Source organism: Ischnura elegans, assembly GCF_921293095.1.
Source record: "Ischnura elegans chromosome 13 unlocalized genomic scaffold, ioIscEleg1.1 SUPER_13_unloc_3, whole genome shotgun sequence".
Classification (NCBI taxonomy): domain Eukaryota; kingdom Metazoa; phylum Arthropoda; class Insecta; order Odonata; family Coenagrionidae; genus Ischnura; species Ischnura elegans.
Genome location: NW_025791659.1, coordinates 7,442,470 through 7,462,884, shown reverse-complemented (window position 1 = coordinate 7,462,884; position 20,415 = coordinate 7,442,470). Strand labels below are relative to the sequence as shown.

Genomic DNA, 20,415 nt, shown 5'->3' with positions numbered 1-20,415 from the left:
GTTTAAAAACAAGAACTCCGTTGGCTATAGAGTGAAACTTCCTCTTGGCGTTTAAGTTGACATTCCACTTATTAAGTCCGCTATAAATAAAAAGACATATCAAGAAGCATAACAAAATGTAGTTGCTGTACCCGCACTCTGGATACCTTTTAATTTTTACACCAAAATTCGACATTTGGCAGGTGACATTCGTGATCGCGTATATTTCGCATATTATTAAAAAAGACAAAAGACAAGCGGAATTCGGGTGATATTTCGTGCAATACCGTTGCTGAAGATGTACATGAATTAAACAGCACTCAAACGAAAAAACACAATTAGAAAGAAGATCTTACTAATTTTATTGAAAGCTATTTGATGATGTCTAGTCAGCTTCTTTTGAAAAATATAATCAATGAAGGCTTTCTTCTTCTCTTGATAAAGGAGCCTATAGCAGATCTCTCCCAAATAAATCACCTAGATTAGAGTCAACTATTAACAATTCCCTTCATTATATACGTTCGTATGTGGTTCGTATTGTTCGCATATACTGCCATTTGAAACAATTGAATGTTGGGATGCGCAATAAACATCGCGGGAATTTTAAAAAAATTACAGACCAACGTCCGAAAGTCCGAATTTAGCATACGAAAGTCAAGTAAAAGGTGTCAATTTTGAACGTACGAAAGAGCGAATTGTACGAAAGTCGAGGACCGCCTGTATTAATAAATACGTTCACTAATGCATGCATGTTTGTTTAAAGACATAAATACAATGTTTTAAAAGACACTACTGCCTTTCATTTCTGAAGGATATGAAAAAAATGGTGTCTATAACTGAAACCTCTCTAAAGTGAACCTCCATATATCAAATTGCCCAAATTTTGGTCCCCTCCATTACAATGTTGAGAGATTTTACTGTATATACATGTACATATATATATTTATCATGATACAAAATGTAGTGAATACGAAACGCATTTAAAAAGCATACCTTGGATTTTCAACCGCTAGTTCCAGTTTCTCCAGGACTTCAATCAGGAACTTGAACACTGGATCCTGGATTTGACTACAAGAAGATGAGTCAACACACATTTGCATTACTGATATACATACAATAGTGCATAAACAATTCTTTACCACAATTTATCACCTAAAAACAGGGTTCTTCCCACCCTAACTAAATTATAAAATTCACGGTTTTTTCCAGGTTTTCACGGTCTAAATTTCGCCAAATTCACGGTATGATGATACACCATTTTAGGCAGAAATAATGATCACCCATTCTATTTTCTTGAGAAATTTATTTAACTGCTGTATATATTTTTCATAATTATGTGAAACTTTACGAAGTGAACTCCAAAAATTATTTTTAAAATATCATTTCAGAATATGACGCGCGTATACTGAACTTTATTTTTCTACTTAAAACTTTTCTTAAGCACACAATGACGTAACTGCCACACTATATTTTTCTCATACTTCACCATTGTCATTTCTGCACGCGAATAATTGATGAGTAAAGAGAAGGTAATCCCTGAATTAGTAAAGGATCCGTTGAATGGGCCTTAGTTTGGCTATAGTTAATTGATTTTCATGTGGCATTTTTCACAGGCCGTATATAATTCTAAAATTTCGCACTACTTAGCAGACGGGTCAGGTGGGGTAGTGGTAGCGTGCGTGATTCCCACCCAGGGGGCCAAGGTTCGGGGCTTCATCATGGCAGTTTATTTTGTCGTCTTCATTGTGATCATGCGGCATCAAGTTTTTCATTAATTTTAATTGAAGCAAACATAGACAATTTTCTTATTGTCATAATGGCATTTAGGTATTTAAAAGCAGTGTCATTTCTAAACTGGGCCTACTGATATCATTGTCATGTCTAGTCAGAAAAAGCATTAGTTCCACAGTTCTCACCCATTCTAATTTCTTGAGAAATTTTCTGTGGAATTAAGGAGGGTCAAGTCTAAATGTGTCCCTTTCTTCCCTACCCTTAGCAAAAAAACTGTTGGATTTTAACAGTTACTGTTGGGTTTTAACAGCTACTGTTGGATTTTAACAGTTACTGTTGGATCTTCTACAGTTACTGTTGGATTTCAACAATTACTGTTGGGTTTCATCAGTTACTGCTGAATTTTCTACAGATACTGTTGGATTTTAACAGTTACTGTTGAGTTTCATCAGTTACTGTTGGATTTTAACAGTTACTGTTGGATTTTAACAGTTACTTTTGGATTCAACAGTTGTCCCAATTAACTGTTGAAATTTTCAACAGTTTTTTTCAACAGTTTTTTAAACAGTTAGATTAGCTGAAAGGAGAATAGAGTGGAGAGCTGCGTCAAACCAATCCTAGGATTGTTGACCAATGATGATGATGATGATGATGATGGGATAGAAAATAATTTCGTTATTTATTTATTTAAGGAGTTGCTCACATACAGCATTTCTGCCAATTTATAGTGACGCAGTAACAAACATAAAATTTTAACATAAAAAATTTGAACAGAGAGCAGTGGCTTAAGATAGTAAAGAGCAAAACAGAAGGCACGAGGAAAGGGAGGTTTATTTACTTGCTGAGGAATGGGACATGGCGAGTTTGATAAATGAGTTTAAGGGCAGAAAGAACGGGTCAATATTGTGTGGTAATGAATTGAGCAAGGAGCAACGGCGGTGTTGGAGGGATCGCTTAACGAGGGATAGTCTAGGGATAGGCGTATGGAGCAAGGAATGTGTACGAGTGGGTCGGCAAGGCACTCTGAAATTAATGGATGAAAGCAAATCAGGACAATCAATGTGTGAATTTAGAATATTGTGAATAAGTTTTAAGTCTGTTTTAATCCTTTGTTGGGAGAGATCAGTCATTGATAGGGAAGATAAGAGTGAGCTGGTGGACATGTCACGCAAGTGGGGAACTCTGCTTCTTACGATTCCGGCGAAGAAGCTTGTTATACTGTCAAGAGAGGGGAGGTTAGAGTGGGCAGCGATGGACCATATGGGAGAGCAATATCCGGTGACTGGAAGGATAAATGCCGAGAAATATGATTTTAAAGCTGTGGGATCGGCTATTTCTGTGTAGCGGTAGAGGAGACATAAAAGTACTGAATATTTCGTTACTTTGGCGTTCGTTATAAAGAAATTTTACTCGTTTACACTCAGGTTTGCTATATTTTACCGTAATTTAACGCATGTAAATTATGGGTAAAAATGGGGTAAACTATCTTTTGCGCTGACTTGGGTTCTGCTCTCTTTTTTCATCCCTTAGCATATGGTCACCCTACGCACAAATGTGCGCGGCGCAGAAGAAATAAAAACAATTCCACTGTTATGTTTACTCACCCAGAGCATCGGCAGAGCAATCGTTCTTGCTTTAGCAAATCCTTGAGCATGTACAGCGTAGAGATGAAGTAGTCCTTGCTGCAACAAAAAGGCAAAATAAGTCTCGCGACAGCTATTTTTTTACTTTACCCTAGGTTTGCTAGAGTCGGAATATAGTCAAAATCTACTTACGGGCATGCAATTCCCTAGTAATAGGGTAGTTTCCTTCATCAAAGAAAACGAAAGGCATTGATTGCGATTCGTAACCCACCATTAGTGTATTCATAATACACAAATTATTTGGTTTTAGAAATACCAGTTTTGACGAATGGCAAGGGTCAAATTTTATCCTCATTTGAAAAAGGCCAGATTGGCACCCATGCGATTCCACTCCACGTGACGTCACAGGGACCTAGTTTCTACACGAGAGGATAGGAGTTATACGTCGTCTGAGGTTACCAATGCATGCATGAGGTACAGAGCTCAGGGAAACATGTGTTAATAATCACCTATTAAAACTGGCTAAGGTCGGAAAGTTTTCTTCGTATGATAAGGTATTAATAAACCTTTTTTTAAGCCAAGCACTACCAGCCAGCATTGTACTCTGCTACCCGCTAGCATCCTGCGTCCTATCAGCGCTCAGAGCCTCGATCAAGGTCACCTCACAAGGCGGGAGGGGGAACCAGTAATGCGTCGCACGGACTTTTTCCCATCATTCCTACTTACGCGTCGCGTTTTCGCGCGCTTGAAAATTTTCACTTTTCATTTAATCGCGAAAAATAGAAGTTGTCATTTAAAAATCTAAAAGCTTGAAATATGTACTCCAGGAGTAATAATCTTTTGATTTAGGCAATAAAAAAATAAAAGTAAACCACCCTATTTCTGGGGGAGGGGTTTTGCATGAGCTCCATTTGAGGGCCCCTCTTCAACCCAGGCTGCCCCTGCTAGGGACCCCCTTAATGATTGCTTTCGAAATGTGACCTAATCTACATTTGACAATAATAACAATATGTTTTACTTGCCCAAAGACCAAGGTACATTTGTTAGGGCATAAGGCATGCCAATCATAAACATAAGTTACTTAACAAAACATAAAATCAGGCTACACATATATCACAAATTAACATTCAAAACAACCCTTAGCGTAAAAACTGTTAAAAAAACTGTTAAAAAAAACTGTTGAAAATTTGAACAGTTAATTGGGGCAACTGTAGAATCCAACAGTAACTGTTAAAATCCAACAGTAACTATTAAAATCCAACAGTAACTGATGAAACCCAACAGTAACTGTTAAAATCCAACAGTAACAGTAGAAAATTCAACAGTAACTGATGAAACCCAAAAGTAATTGTTGAAATCCAACAGTAATTGTTGAAACCCAACAGTAACTGTTAAAATCCAACAGTAACTGTAGAAAATTCAACAGTAACTGATGAAACCAAACAGTAACTGTAGCAGATCCAACAGTAACTGTAGAAAATCCAACAGTAACTGTAGAAAATTCAACAGTAACTGATGAAACCCAACAGTAATTGTTGAAATCCAACAGTAATTGTTGAAATCCAACAGTAATTGTTGAAATCCAATAGTAATTGTTGAAACCCAACAGTAACTGTTAAAATCCAACAGTAACTGTTAAAATCCAACAGTAACTGATGAAACACAACACTAACTGTTAAAATCCAACAGTTTTTTTCGCTAAGGGAAAGAAAAGAAAAAAAAACACATTGTTAAACATTTCATCAAGGCCTTTCGTTACTCACATAAGTATTCCTCCAAAGAATTATATGAACCTAGCAGAAGGAACATATTCAATTGCATTTTAAATGCACTAAACTTTTAACTATTTTTTTATACCAGGAGGAAGTTTGTTGAATAGTCGTATCCCCTTTTACCTAAGTCCAAGTTTGTTAAAGTTTGTTCTCGTACATGTGTTGTGTATGTCGTGTTTGCAACTCGTGTGATGGTCACTATTAAAGGGAAAGCTTCCAACATTTGATTTGATGCAACACACTGTAATCATTATGTAAATGCAAGGGAGTGGTTGAAGGATTATAATCATCACTAAAACCTTTCCCTGTGAAGTACAAAAGCGGAAAACCATTCCACGCATCAGATTACTTTGACAAATTACAATGTCCTTGTCCATGGTAGTAAATGCTTTCATACATGTCTTGAGAATACAGATTCTGATGAATTCTTAACTCTTTAAAATTACACATTGCAGAATTTTAAGAAACAGTACACTACAGATACAAACTTTTAAGTTTAACAAGGCTGAGTGGGATGACTGTATTCGCTTCACGATGGACGCTAGGGTTGTGGAGGGCTCCTCTGGGCTCAGGGCCCTCAGCAAACTGCCCTTAGCGAAAAAACTGTTGGATTTTAACATTTACTGTTGGATTTTAACAGCAGGGTTCTCACTCTAACTAAATTATAAAATTCACGGTTTTTTCCAGGTTTTCAGGGTTTTAATGTCGTCAAATTCACGGTCTGTTGATAAGCCACTTTAGGCAGAAATATTGATCATGAAGCAATCACCGCCCTCATGTTAACTAAAAATTTAATAAAAGCGGCGGACGCAGTGCATGCAAACGCAACAATGAAAGTATTTATCGGCATATATGTACACTCATCATTAAAAGTCAAAGATTTGGGTCGATCTGCTAATGTAATTGATAATCAACTGGAGTATATCTCTCTTGAAATTAGCGGTCCATTTTCAAAATTATTAGCGACTGTTGTATACAGACCACCAAAGACAAATGGGTTGCCCGAACTCGAAAGTTTTCTTGTTAATACTGTTCCTAGTTATGTAAATCGAGTTGTCATGGGTGACTTCAACATCAATCTTTTAAAAGAAACAGCTGATAAAGATGCCTTCCTTAACCTATTACAAGTGTGTGGTTTGAATATTGTGCCAACTATGCCAACCTGTCATACGAAGAGCTGCAGCTCTCTCCTAGATATTATCTGTGTTGATGACCTTAATAAAATTACGTCCTCTGGTCAAACACCGGATCCGCCACTCTCATGCCACGACCAAGTCTTTGTTACCTACAAAATGTTAATTCCATCATTTACGCCAAAAATTGTAACCTTCAGAGACTTCAAAAATTTTGACGAGGAAAAGTTCATCACCGATCTATGCCAGATTAACTGGTCTTCCATCAGTAGACTGATTTCTGTGGACGACAAAGTTAACGAGTTAAACTCCCTCCTACTCAACACACTGGACTCGCATGCTCCAATCCGAAGTGTACGTGTCACCCATCCCCCGACACCATGGCTCACACCAGAAATTAAACTGAAGATAAAGGAAAGAAATATTACTCGAGCAATGTTCCGGCGATATAAAGTTCCGGCTACTCTCACTAGATATAAAACCATACGTAACCAAGTGAAGAGTATGATACGCAATGCAAAAAAAAATTATTTCAAACGCACTCTAGGAAAAAAGGGTGATCCTAAATCTATGTGGAAATCCATTCGTAATCTTGGAATTTTACCTCCTAAAACCAATAGCAATATCTTAAATATCCATCCAGATGTTCTCAATAATCACTTTGTCAAAAGTGAACCGCAAATCTCTCTCGAACCTCATATCCCACCTCCAGCGAATCATAATCAGTTCTTCTTCTCACATGTCTCATCGTCCTCAGCTTTTAGCGCGTGCAAAAAAATCACCTCCAATGCCAAAGGACATGATAAAATTCCCATTTCTTGCATTAAGAAGGCTCTACCTGTCATTTTGCCCTCGCTCCTAAATATAATAGATGCCTCACTTCAAACGGCACACTATCCTGCGACCTGGAAGCACTCCCTTATACACCCAATTGCTAAATGCCCCCAGCCCTCTACACCTGATGACTTCAGACCGATAGGAATTTTATGTGTTTTTGCCAAGATATTTGAGCGGATTGTATTTCAGCAATTAAGCTCATATACATCCACTGCTAACTTACTAAACCCCTTGCAGTCTGGCTTCCGTGGTCGACATAGCACTCAAACTGCACTCTTAAAAATTACCGAGGACATTCGTGAGGCAATGGACAAACGCCAGGTGACGATCTTAGTATTATTCGATTTCACCAAGGCTTTCGACTCCGTTTGCCATGAATTGCTCCTCCGCAAGCTGAGTACCCTAAATTTCTCAAAGAGTGCTGTTGACTGGCTTAGATCTTACCTCAGCGGTCGCACTCAAGCAGTGGTGGTCAGTAGTAACCTACAGTCAAACTGGATCCCTAATCCCGTGGGGATGGTACAAGGCTCAGTTCTTAGCCCACTTCTTTTTTCTCTCTTTATAAACGACCTCCCTGATGTCCTCATGCATTGTGACTACCACCTTTACGCCGACGATTTTCAAATTTATCGTCATTCATCGCCGTCCAATATTATTAATTCAATCGCACTTATCAATGAGGACATCGAGAGAATTAACAGTTGGGCGCAGGCTAATCATTTGGTTCTCAATGACAAGAAAACAACAGCAATAATTATAGGGAGCAATTATTTCTTTTCCCAATTAGACCATGAAAATCTACCTAATATAAGACTCGGTAGCCACAATATACCTTATGAGGAAACAGTAAAAAACCTTGGAGTCATATTCGATCGAACCCTTAGTTGGAAGCCTCAAACAAACTATGCGAGGCGTAAAATTTTGGGATCACTACATCAACTTGTCAGAGCCAGAGAAATACTTACACCCGACATACGAATTTCATTAGTTAAAACACTAGTCTTCCCTCACTTGGATTATTGCGCAGCCTTATTCACTAACCAAGACGACGCAAACAATAATAAACTCCAATTGACCATGAATTCAGCTGTAAGGTTTATTTACGATTTAAAAAAATGGGACCATATCAGTAACTATTACAATCACCTCAACTGGCTTAAGTATAAAGAGCGTCGCACCCTTCACATAATAACTCTAGCCTTCAGTATCTTAACGACCGGTTATCCGCCATACTTGTATGAGAAATTCATTAGAAAATCTGAGGTTCATGATATACCTACCCGAAATCATAACATTGACCTCCATATTCCAAAACATCACACTCTACATATGAACAAATCATTCATAGTAACCGCCTCACAAATATGGAACTCTCTCCCAGCCCAAATAAGAAGCAGTACAAATGTCAATAGGTTCAAACACAGCACATATGGGTTTCTGAAGAATGCCTCCTTATCCCCAAGTTAAATTTCTTTTGTTTATATTCACTTTCTTATGTTCATATTTCTTGTTTATATTCACTTTCTTATGTTCATATTTCTTGTTTATATTCACTTTCTTATGCTCATATTTCTTGTTTATATTCACTTTCTTATGTTCATATTTCTTGTTTATATTCACTTTCTTATGTTCATATCTCTTGTTCATATTTCTTTTGTTTGTCACCTTTAATTTTGTAATTAGTGTGTTATATCGAAGTGCGATTATTTATTATTATTTTTTTGTCGAAAATATTGTATTGTTTCTTTCATGTACTAGGCGATATGCACTGTTCAAATTTGACTGTATATGTATATATATTTATTTACTTTTTATTTTATTTATCTATCTCAATGTGAAATGTAGAAAGATGTACTTATATTTTCTTATGGGCCCCAGTGCCTACGAAAATAAACGATATTATTATTATTATTATTTAATACGACATCACCTATTGATATCAAAACTCAAAGAGTCGGCTAAAGGTGAGAGTGGGAAAACGGAGGGATCAGGGTGGTAGGGAAGTGAAAAAGTGTCTGATTTTCCGCCAGAGTTAATGAACACTTAGTTTACCGGTCTTCCGATCACAGGCTCAAGATCAATGTGTCGTCATGGCACAAGGCACCAATAATTGCGCTTCGAATACACGTGTGGAGATGAATTCGTGGACAGTATCTGCACGTGACTTGGCCTTGAAACATGGTCGAAATATACATTTTTTTCTTTTAATCCGTCTATCGTAGTTCTACAATCAATTTTGAGATATTTCTAAGGTTTTATGACGAAATTTACGGCTATTTCCACCTTTTATCACGGTACACGAAATTCACGGCTTATTCACGGTTTTAAGGTTTACACGGTTGAGTGGGAACCCTGAACAGCTACTGTTGAATTTTCTGCAGTTACTGTTGGATTTTAACATTTACTGTTGGATTTTAACAGTTACTGTTGGATTTTAACATTTACTGTTGGATTTTAACATTTACTGTTGGATTTTAACAGTTACTGTTGGATTTTAACAGTTAGTGTTGGATTTTAACAGTTACTGTTGGATTTTAACAGTTACTGTTGGATTTTAACAGTTACTGTTGGATTTTAACAGTTACTGTTGGATTTTAACAGTTACTGTTGGATTTTAACAGTTACTGATGGATTTTAACAGTTACTGTTGGATTTTAACAGTTACTGTTAGATTTTAACAGCTACTGTTGGATTTTAACAGTTAGTGTTGGATTTTAACAGCTACTGTTGGATTTTAACAGTTACTGTTGGATTGTAGCAGTTACTGTTGGATTTCATCAGTTACTGTTGGATTTTAACAGTTACTGTTGAATGTTCTACAGTTACTGTTGGATTTTAACAGTTACTGTTGGATTTTAACAGTTACTGTTGAATGTTCTACAGTTACTGTTGGATTTTAACAATGGTCCCAATAGGGTGGTTTCCTATCATATTTTTTTATTGCCTTAATCGAAAGATTATTACTCCTGGAGTACATATTTCATGCTCTTGGATTTTTAAATGACAATATCTATATTTAGCGATTAAATGAAAAGTGAAAATTTTCAAGCGCGCGAAAATGCGACGCCTAAGTATGAATGCCGGGAAAACTCCTTGTGACGTCATTCTGGTTCCCGCTGCCGAAAGGTGACCTTGGGGCGAGGCTTTGAGCGCTGATACGATGCAGGGTGCTAGCAGGTAGCAGAGTACCCTGCTAGATGGTAGCGCTTGGCTTAAATAAGGATTATTAATACCTTATCAAATGCAGGAAACTTTGCGGCCATAGGCAATTTCAATAGGTGACTATTAAGGAATGTTTCCCTGAGCTTGGTGCCTCATGAATTCATTGGTAATCTCAGACGATGTAAAACTCTTATCTACTCGTATAGAAACTAGGTCCCTGTGACGTCACGTGGAGTGGCGTTTTAAAAATTTCAACATTTTTTTTGAACAGTTTTTCACTAAGGGGACCGCCCCTCGTACGAATCGACCAGACTCACCCACAGGCGGCAGAGGGTTCCAAGCCCTCCTGGTAAGGATGGCATTCTCTGTTGGCTCTATGTCTCCTCGAGGGCTTCTTCACTACACGGCCACCTTCAGGCTGCGTCCCTGGGCCTCCTGTGGCTGCGCCAACCGGCACTATGGGCTGCAGAAGATGGTCGCTGCTTCAAAGAGAAAATCAGTGTCCGCTTAAGACGATTTTTCCTTGGTGGTTCAAGTTTTGCCCCAAATATACAGGGTGTCCCATTTATCTTGACCACCCGAAATAACTTTTTGTCCAGATGTAAATTCAAAAATGTGTCAAGAAAATGTTCATTAGCCATCAGAGGGACATAAATCAGAATGATTACCTTCCTTGTAGCTTTGTTATTCACAAAGATATGAACAGCAGTATGTCTTTTTTAAAATGGCACCCTATATTTTTTATGAATAACTAGTGCGCATTTTACTATGTTTTCATTTGTTCACTGTCAACGTCAGCAAGTGGAGTAGTTCCAATACCCACATACCTGCACTAAGCGCTAGAGAGTCATTCATTTTTCATAACACTGTGTTCATGTTAATGGTCCACTGTACAGTGGAACCTCGTTAAAGCGAGTACGGGCTATAGCGACACTCCCGCTATTACGAGAGATAGCCGATGCACCGTCAATTGACTATATAATAAGCGTGTTAAAAAATTCGTTTTTACGAGACCCTTTCGGTGTTGGCTCTCGCCATAGCGAGGGTTTCACCGCCGGAAGACTTTCATCAAGACTCCTTAACCTCTGTAATTGCTAGCGATCTGTTAGAAATGAAGTTAATGGAGTGCTCAGTCTCAAATTTATGTGGTAAACTGTCGTTTGATAAATATGATGATTGACGAAACAATGCTTTGCATGATTTTTATTCAATGCGGCGCTTATAAATTGTTTGAATAGTTAGTCGTTATTTGAGTAAGGTCATTTAGTGATGCAAAAAAACGTCGCCTTTCGTCTGGATTTATGCTTACGTTTATCGGATTGATGTTTATCTGTCGCCGCACCGCTCCTGTTCCTGTATATCTGTTCGCAAGAGGTATATTGGCTATTACTTGCTCCACCTCCGGTAAAGCGACAATTCGCTATAGCGAGTGTTTATTTGTGCACCGTGGGGTGTCGTTATATCGAGGTTGCACTGTACTACGTTTTTGACTCAGTCTTTAGGAGGGGAAATGAATTGCCGAATAAAAAGCATGAAGCAGAAAAATTTCTGCCTTACATAGGCAGAAATTTTTCCGCCTTATACAGGGTGTCCCATTCATCTTGACCACCCGAAATAACTTTTTGTCCAGATGCAAATTCAAAAATGTGTCAAGCAAATGTTCATTAGCCGTCAGGGGGACATTGATCAGCATGATTGCCTTCCTTATAGCTTTGTTATTTACAAAGATAAGAACAGCAGTATGTCTCTTTTAAAGGGCACCCTATATTTTATATTCAACAATTCATTTCCTCTCTTAAAGACCTTTCAAAAATGTAGCACAGTGGACCATTAACACAAACACAAGGTTATGAAAACATAATAAACTCGTCCACTTACTGTGGATGAGTTTCTTATGACTGGTGTGCATTTTACAATGTTTTCATTGTTCGGTGTCAACGTCAGCAAGTGGAGTAGTTCCGATACCCGCGAACAGGCACTAAGCGCAAGAGTGTCAGTCATTTTTTCACACTGTTCCATGGAGATGTCAAAACTAGCTGCCTGAGCATGTAAAATAATTGGTTTTTCGGCATGAGAACTTGGAAGGATTAATGGTGAATTTATGTATACAATCTGAACAATCATCAAAGTGATTTTGTTTTTGAAGTGCTTCATTATGAACCTAAAGGACCTAGATTAGACGCTTTGGAACAGATGGAAATTTTGCAGCACGTACGTTCCAATGACAACATTGTAAACGAATTTTTGTATGACTCCCACTCCCCTCTTTTAAGCCTCCCACTCCTAAATTCCTGGGCTAATGACATGACGGACTCTTCGGCCTCTCTCTCACCAGAACCATCCCCCCTCCACCTGCCATGCCCTCCCTAAGGGACCCTCCTCCCCCTAACTTCTTTCATACCATATGACCAAGTTTTTTCCCCCTCCCTCTTCTCTGTTGACCAATCTGTTCAACCTAATTACCTTCCTCCCTACCCCTCCTAGCCTGGTATAAAAGGATGTGATGGACCTCTGTAGAGTTCACCTGATGATGACGTCTAACGTTGAAACCATGGTCGTGAATAAATATTAATGTGAAAGCACAAAGTTGTTCTTTTTAATTTTAATAATGAATCGCTTTCACCAAGTTACACCTCAAACAATCAATTGTATACAATCTTATTTACAACTGCATATATCTATTTTGAGGATACCTCTGAGCAGTTTGTATACAGACTTTGACAACGTCTCACTAGAGGTTAATTCATACAACTAATAACTTCAGGCTTTACTTTGTGAAACCTCTCCATATTGGAAGTAAGGAAATAAAACTTTGTAAGGTTCCCTGTTATTTAATTATGGGCACAACCCGGGTTTCGTAACTTAGTTACATCGTCAGGTGACTGATCTTGCATGCATCATACATTTATACACAAAGTACACAAGTGACAGTGAGGACATCTATTGGAAAGGAAAAGGACTGGTTGAGAGGGCAGGGTGAGGGTTAAACACAGAATGGAATGGGGAGAGGGGGGGTAAGGGGGAAAGGGGCAGCCTTGATTTGGGACGAGGGTTTTTCCTGTGAGGATAGGTATCTGACCAGCCAGGGGAGGGCGGGGTTAAAGTGGGTGAGGAGACGAGAGCTAAAGAAGGTGGCGGTGTTGGGCAAGAAAGAGAGGATTAGCGGGGTACATTGAGTTTTCTAAATCACAATAGTCTATGGAAGGTTGTTGAGTCCGGCTGTGGAAGGTGCTGGTATGGGTTAATGATTTCCACGAAGGACATGGGTCACTGGGGGAATTTTGGTAAAAGCACTGCGTAGTATTCGTTCTTGGAAATTTTTAATTTTTCCTTTCCGATAGATGTCCTCACTGTCACTTGTGTACTTTGTGCATAAATGTATGATGCATGCAAGATCAGTCACCTGACGATGTAACCAAGTTAAGAAACCCGGGTCGTGCCCATAATTAAATAACAGGGAACCTTACAAAGTTTTATTTCCTTACTTCCAAGAGGTTAATTCATTTCAATTGGGCTTATGGAACTGTTTAAGATACATTCATTTTCATTCATCTCCTCATTGTGACTCGAATACATCAAATTTCCTCGTTAACTTTTCCTTTTTACCACAAGCTAAGCCAGTGGCGCAGCAAGGGGGTGTAATGGGGGATAAAACCCTCCCCTAGAGCTCAGAGAAATTTTTAAGTTTAATCCATTTTACTTATTTGGTCACTATTACTTATGGAATAGTGTTAGGATTAACAAAATACCCCTCAGGAAGCCACTAAAATCGCCATTTTGAACCATTATTCTTAAAAATTTTCTGGAGGAGGGCCCCCAGCAACTCCTGCTTACCCTGGTGGGTATGCAATACCCCCACACCCGTAAGTATTTTATTACAGTATTCCACCGATTAAGTTAGGTTTCGATGGAGTACTAAAGAAGTGATCTGGAAGCCTCCCTTTCCTTCCAGCACTGCCTTCTTCAATTCACTGTAATGCGTACTCCCTTTCAATCTATCTGAAAATTCTTTTCCTTCCCCTCCCTCGTTTCCCTAACATTCTACCCTCTAACACCATTTTCCCCTCTAAGTCATCCCCATCATCCCACTCCCAACATCCCCTCCCCGCTAAGCATTCGCTCCATCCATACCTTCTGTCTTGCCTCTCCTCACCCACCATATCCAGCACTTCTTCGTTCCTCCTAACATTCTACCCTCTATAGCACTTTTTTCAACATCCCCTCTCTTCTAAGTACTCCCTCCATCCATACCTTCTGTCTATTCCGTATATAATCTAAAAGCTGCCTCTGCTCACCCACCATGTCCAGCACTTCTTTGTTCCTCCTGACATTCTACCCTCTATAACACTGTTTTCAACATCCCCTCCCCACTCAGTACTCGCTCCATCCATACCTTCTGTCTCCTTCGTATCTCATCTAAAAACTGCCTCTCCTCACCCACCACATCCAGCACTTTGTCGTTCCTTTTCCTCTCCGTCCATTTCACTCTCTCCATTCTTCTGGTTGCCCCTAAACCCCCCCTAGCCTTAATTCCTGGTTGCGCTCCTGAGCTAAACATTCAAAATGGAAAATTCGCAAGAGGATTATTGAAAAAATGAGTATATGTTGGAGATAGCATCGCTGTATTTGAGAATCCAGACAAGTAAAACGCCAACTATTGGCCGAATTAGGAATTAGAGCTCTGAGGATACCTAAAGAAACCACGTTGACAAATCATTGGTGTTTCTGGGAATTTACTAATTTTTCTACTTATATTTTTGGTCTTAAGCCATCATAACGTCGCAAGTAATATATTTTAAGATGAAGCATGCGGAATTTTTTTGCAATTTCTCCTCAGCGCCTTAGCCGGAGAGCAAGCCTAAGTTCGGGCTTTGCTCTCCGGCTGTGGCGCTGTGCGCACGACTTGGACTGCTAGTCGCATTATATGCCCAGCAGTCCAGCAACATCTTGTCCGGTAGTGTCCGAAAATATCCACAGGGAAGAATGACGCCTCGGTAGCTTAACTGGCTAAAGCACTCGACCGGAAATCGGGGGATCCGGGTTCCAATCCCGGTCAAGGCGAATGATTTTTTCTCTGTGGATCTTTCGCACAAACAGATATTAATGTGAGCAGTATACTTATTTTAATATCTGTCTAATCTTACCAAAAAAGATGATCAACACTCGATTCCTCTATTAATAGTCGCATTCATCTCATCTTCCCAGTTGACGGTCACCCTGCTAGGGCACCTGCTCTCGGGTGATAGCACACTCTTTGGGAACCGCTAATCCAGTCTCCCACTGGCTCACGACTTTCGTCACGGAAGCGTTGAAGCCGAGGTAGAAGACGACTCACCTATCATGGTCATCCATGCGGGAGGACACCTGACGCCGGAGCTGGGATGGGTTCGGAATACTCCCTTCCTCTTGCGTCATGCTGCGTAACGGTAAAGGCCTGAAACGCAAAGAAAGCGAAGCAAAAATCAGTTTAATTTCTATTTTCCAATCGCAGAGGAAGAGTCCATCTGACCCGGACTACTTCTTGTGGGGGGGGGGATGTCGAGGGTGTCCGGAACCCCCACAAATTATAAAAACACAATTATTTTACTTAATAAAAGAAAACAAATTATTAAAAAATATGAATTCACAAATTATTTTTTTCACAAATGGAGTTTTTTCGACTGTTAAAAGAGTTTAAATTAGTTTGAAACTCGATACTTAGTACCCTATTTTTCAAAAATTTTCCCCCCTGGTTTTGGACCCCCCTCCGAACAAAATTCCTGGGTACGCCACTCTGCTATTGCATTGCGTCATGGCCTAATCCCTATGTGGGCCTGATACGCAAAGAGCACAAAGCAAATATTAGTTTAATTTCTACTTTCCTATCACAAGTAGAGAGTCTGTAAAGTGGGCTTATGGCTAATTACATTGGGCTAATGACATTAGGAACAGGGAGAGACTAAATGTTCCCTACTGTTGACTATCTAAAACTTATAAATAATTTCATGTAACTAAGTTGCACCTGTTTAATAGTTTACCCTCTGAAGCTAAATTTGTTAGCGTTAACAAATTCAAGAGAGTTATGCATGCCTGGCTAATAAAAAAAGGCCTTCTACTCAATCAAGGAATTCCTCGATAGCAACAAGGGTGATTTAATTTTTTTGTGATTTAATATTCTCCACATTTCACCAAAATTTTCATTATAATTTCTTGTATCTTTTAATATTTTTTTGTACATTTTGAGACTGAATATTTTCAGAAATTGCAATAATAATAAAATAATTTTCTGTATTTGTAATATTTTGTATACCAATCATGACAAAGACTAATGCAAATTGTGTTTTGTTTTATGTTTAATAAATATTATTATTATTACAATTACCAATCCAAGCATAGCACCTTCGTATAAACCATGTAATAATGCAAGTACATCTTTGGGGCATACTCGCAAAGCAGAAAGTAATTCAGTAGGACCAAATTCGTACGGTTCACTGATTCGGCCATATCTAAACGAAGCTAATCAAGTAATACTTCATAGATCAGAAGGATACGCACTAATATTTTTGATAAAAAATGGCGATTTTTACATAGATTAAGATCTAAGAGACAGTTTCGCCCACGAGGATATCATTTTCTATCATCTCAGTTTTCCAAAAAACTCACTCACACATTACCTCAGTAATTTGAGGATCGTGTTTCACCGAAGACGTTTTCTGAGATGTGGGTTTAAATATGAGATGAAAATACGGGTTTCCAGTGTTCAGCTCGGCAAATTTTTTTTCGACACAACTTATTTCTCAAGTCAATTTTGATTTCTAAACGGTGAAGTCCATCTCATGATGACTTTGACGACGTGTAATATTGTTAAATCCCGACTTCGTTTTGCGTTCGACTAAGTCCTCACACTCTTTTTGTTGATGCATGCATATTCTTTTGGTCGGCCTACGCGTCCTCTTCATCGTCTATTCACCTCTCTTGCGTGGGTCTCTTGAACTTTCCTTTGTGCCTGCGCGGTGCGGACTGTGCTGACGGCTAAGAATGCATTTTCGGATAGACGGTGCGTGTGCACTCTCATAAAAGGAAAGCCACGATGTCCGCACTGCGCTGATTTTGCTGAGAGTGGGAACTGCATTTTTGATTGCCGATGAGTTTGCACTTTTCAGCAAGGAATGGCGTACCGTTGGAAGGTTCTCGAACTCACGGAGGGGGAGGGGTGGTCGGATGTGGGGATGCCTTAAAAACGGCACGCATCATTGACTCGAGGTCATTTCGTCATTCATGATTCACAATTCGTAATTTAGTCAAGAGTCGGGATCCGCGTAGCGGGAGCCCACAAGGCCGTGGAAGGGAATATCAACGATTGATCCGGAGAAGCCGAGGGAGGAGATCACTCTTGCACAAGAATCAACGGAATCAAATACACTTCCTGTGGCAAACCCGGGATCTTTCATTTCTACCCGATACCGTCCCTCCTAGAGGACCACCTTCGCTGCTCGGAATCCCTCAGCGTTAGTCCAAGATCCCAATTCTGAGTCGCCCCTAGTCGAGCTGTCCACGGGAGGACACGACAATATACTATTCAAAGCATTGTTTAAGTCACGAAATATTTCACAAGGAGTGGATAAAATGACCTGGAAAAACTCTTAATACTTGCACTAAAAGCATCAGGAATGCAGCACATGTACTCGATGAATCATATACGTTATGGCTACCAAGATAAATACTTCATATTGTTCGGATATACACATGCACATAGCCATGATCGCAATGTCTGAAACAATATAAACGAAGTGAACAAATTTTATGCCCCTTTTTATTATTTTTTTATGCAGGGGTTCTTGGCAGGGATTCAGGGGGGGAAAAGACCACAGGGATCATGACCCCTCCCCAAATTGTATAAAAAAAAATTACATTTTTATTACTTTAATAGTTTTTGTATCCTTCTGAAGGATTACAGAGATTGTGTGTAAGCAAATATGCATAGCTACACCCGAGAGAAGTTTTGAGTTGCATTTATCGTAGAGTGAAGCATTCCATAAAAAACATTTTAAGCGGGAGGTTGCGCCTTACCCAGGTCAAGACCTCCCCCCTCCCCTCGAAATTTAATGTTGAATTCGCTCCTGGGTCGTGAAGATCCATAATCAAGAAATATTTTATGTACTACACTGACTCGCTCGCTAATTTGAAATACTCTTACCAAAGACTGTACTAGTTCCCAATAAATATTACTTTTCCTTTTCTACATTTGCCTTTAATTTGCATGCATCAACCCGAGGAAAACCCTTATGCTGTCCTTAGGCCTTAGTGGGTCTTCCTTACAAATATCAAACCAATGAAACTGCTCTGTTAGTTCTCATAATTTGAAGTGTGCCAGTTCCCAAAAGGTATGTTTACGTCGCACTATCAGAGTGAAGGGTGTTTTGAGCCGAAGACAATAGAATTGAAAAGGAATGGAATCGAAGGAAAATGTAGTGATTTGAACTTCACGGCAAATTCTGAGCAGCCGAAGCTAACGCCATCTGTACATTTTGTACGCCAAACACTCCCCTAACAACGGCGTTTTGCGAAGAGTGGGAATTCCAGGGCTGAATTCACCAAGTAAACAAACCCTATGGCGTACACGTTCACTTCACTCAGGAATACGGCACGGGGCGTAATAAAGAGGCTGCTCTAATGCCACGGATACTATAATAATCTCGTTATTATACCTTTACGTCGTTATCTTCATCATGATCCCTCGGTCGAGCTCCTTCCGTTCTTAATAATAATGTTCAGTAGTCGAAGGGAATTTGAAACAAGCTAATGACGTGAACAACTGCTGATGCAAATTATATTGCTGCCTTCGAGGCATTTCCACTAATGGAGTATATAATATCATTATTTCGACAAAAACCGATAGTGACTCATCTAATTACAATGAACACTAATAATTAATAATCTCATTACGACGCATTGTTATGACAAGATACAATATTTGAATTCGTGGAAGACCAAAACAAATATTTATGGAAATTCTAATGCTTGAAATACACGATCGGCATAAGCCGTACTGAACCTAAGTTCACCGAACTACAATAAGTAACATCCCTAACGCAAGTAAATGCACAGATAACGCTCGCAAAAACTATTATTAGGACGAAATAAATGTTTGTCCGCGTTGACATAGCAACAAGGTTACGTCCGAGGACGAGAATATCTCATAGACACTATCTCACGATACATTCTAAATTTTGGAGGATATTAAAGAGGATTGATATTTGATGTGTTTATCACAATTTCGCACACAAACTTCAATCACCAGCAATGCCGTCTAGTGCATTATAAAGCATATCACCTATCGGTCCCATATATTCTGATGAGGAAACCATTAACCTGAAGAGGCAACGCGTATATACAATATTCTGCAACAGAAAACATGTAGCACTCACCTTCAAATTTCCTAAAATCCCTCAGCTGTCAGGAATCCTTTTGCGTCAAAGTTTCAGCCGAAGACCACGCCCACAAACAAGAATCAACAGGCAAGAGAAGCAACAGGTCAAGATGTCACACAGCATCCGGCCCGGCCAATCTCATCGGGAGCCGGTAGCCATTGACAAAACTTAGATTTGAATCGTCGTGTACCATGGAAACGGTCTCCTTGACGACCAAAACTGGCACGTTCGCCACAGAAATCTATCATAAGCGTTCACAAAACTTCAGATCGCTAAATTTATTTGTAAACGTAAATGACAGTTTGACAAACCCTGCGTTTCCGATGAAGGTTAACGTCGACGTCGACGACTTTTGAACAGAAGAAGAGCGGATTACGTCGTCTTTTGGGGTTCAAAAAGTTTACCTCTGCTTTGTCTTTCTTTTTTTAGTAAATCCTTGAATCAAGACTAATTATGTCTTTTGCCTATGAACAAAGATATTAATATATATGTTCATGTTTTCGTCAGTCATGAAGTTTTGTTCCATTCTCAGGAGCACAGATATATATATTGTATATATCTGTGCTCAGGAGCAAGAAGGCGATGGTGCTGCTGCGTAGCGAGCGATGAGGAACCTCTTCCTGGAAGACGCGGCCTATACGAATACCTCATGAAATTTTCTTGGAAGTTTGATAGTTTCAATACTTCAAGAAAATTGTAACTTTACCATGACTTTCTTGAGAAAATTTTCACTCCTTCACTCAATAATAATTACTGGAAATGCTTTATTAAAAAAAAGGGCAACCAAATTCAACTTCCTGCTGAGTTT

The 20,415-nt window shown here is 39.2% G+C and overlaps 1 protein-coding gene across 3 annotated transcripts in view; it reads right to left on the bottom strand.

The window, feature by feature from the left end:
* Window positions 1-19,937, bottom strand: part of LOC124172866 — a 128,468-nt gene extending 108,531 nt beyond the window's left edge. For 2 of the 3 annotated variants that reach the window (XM_046552365.1, XM_046552367.1), the window contains exons 1-5: window positions 19,605-19,937; window positions 15,533-15,631; window positions 10,515-10,679; window positions 3,315-3,392; window positions 973-1,047 (exon numbers count right to left, since the gene is read on the bottom strand). In XM_046552365.1, coding sequence (XP_046408321.1) covers window positions 973-1,047; window positions 3,315-3,392; window positions 10,515-10,679; window positions 15,533-15,612 — 398 coding nt within the window. In that variant the 5' untranslated portion in view covers window positions 15,613-15,631; window positions 19,605-19,937. The remainder of the gene's footprint in view (window positions 1-972; window positions 1,048-3,314; window positions 3,393-10,514; window positions 10,680-15,532; window positions 15,632-19,604) is intronic. The other variant, XM_046552366.1, reaches the window with a different exon arrangement.
* Window positions 19,938-20,415: the final 478 nt, after the last annotated feature.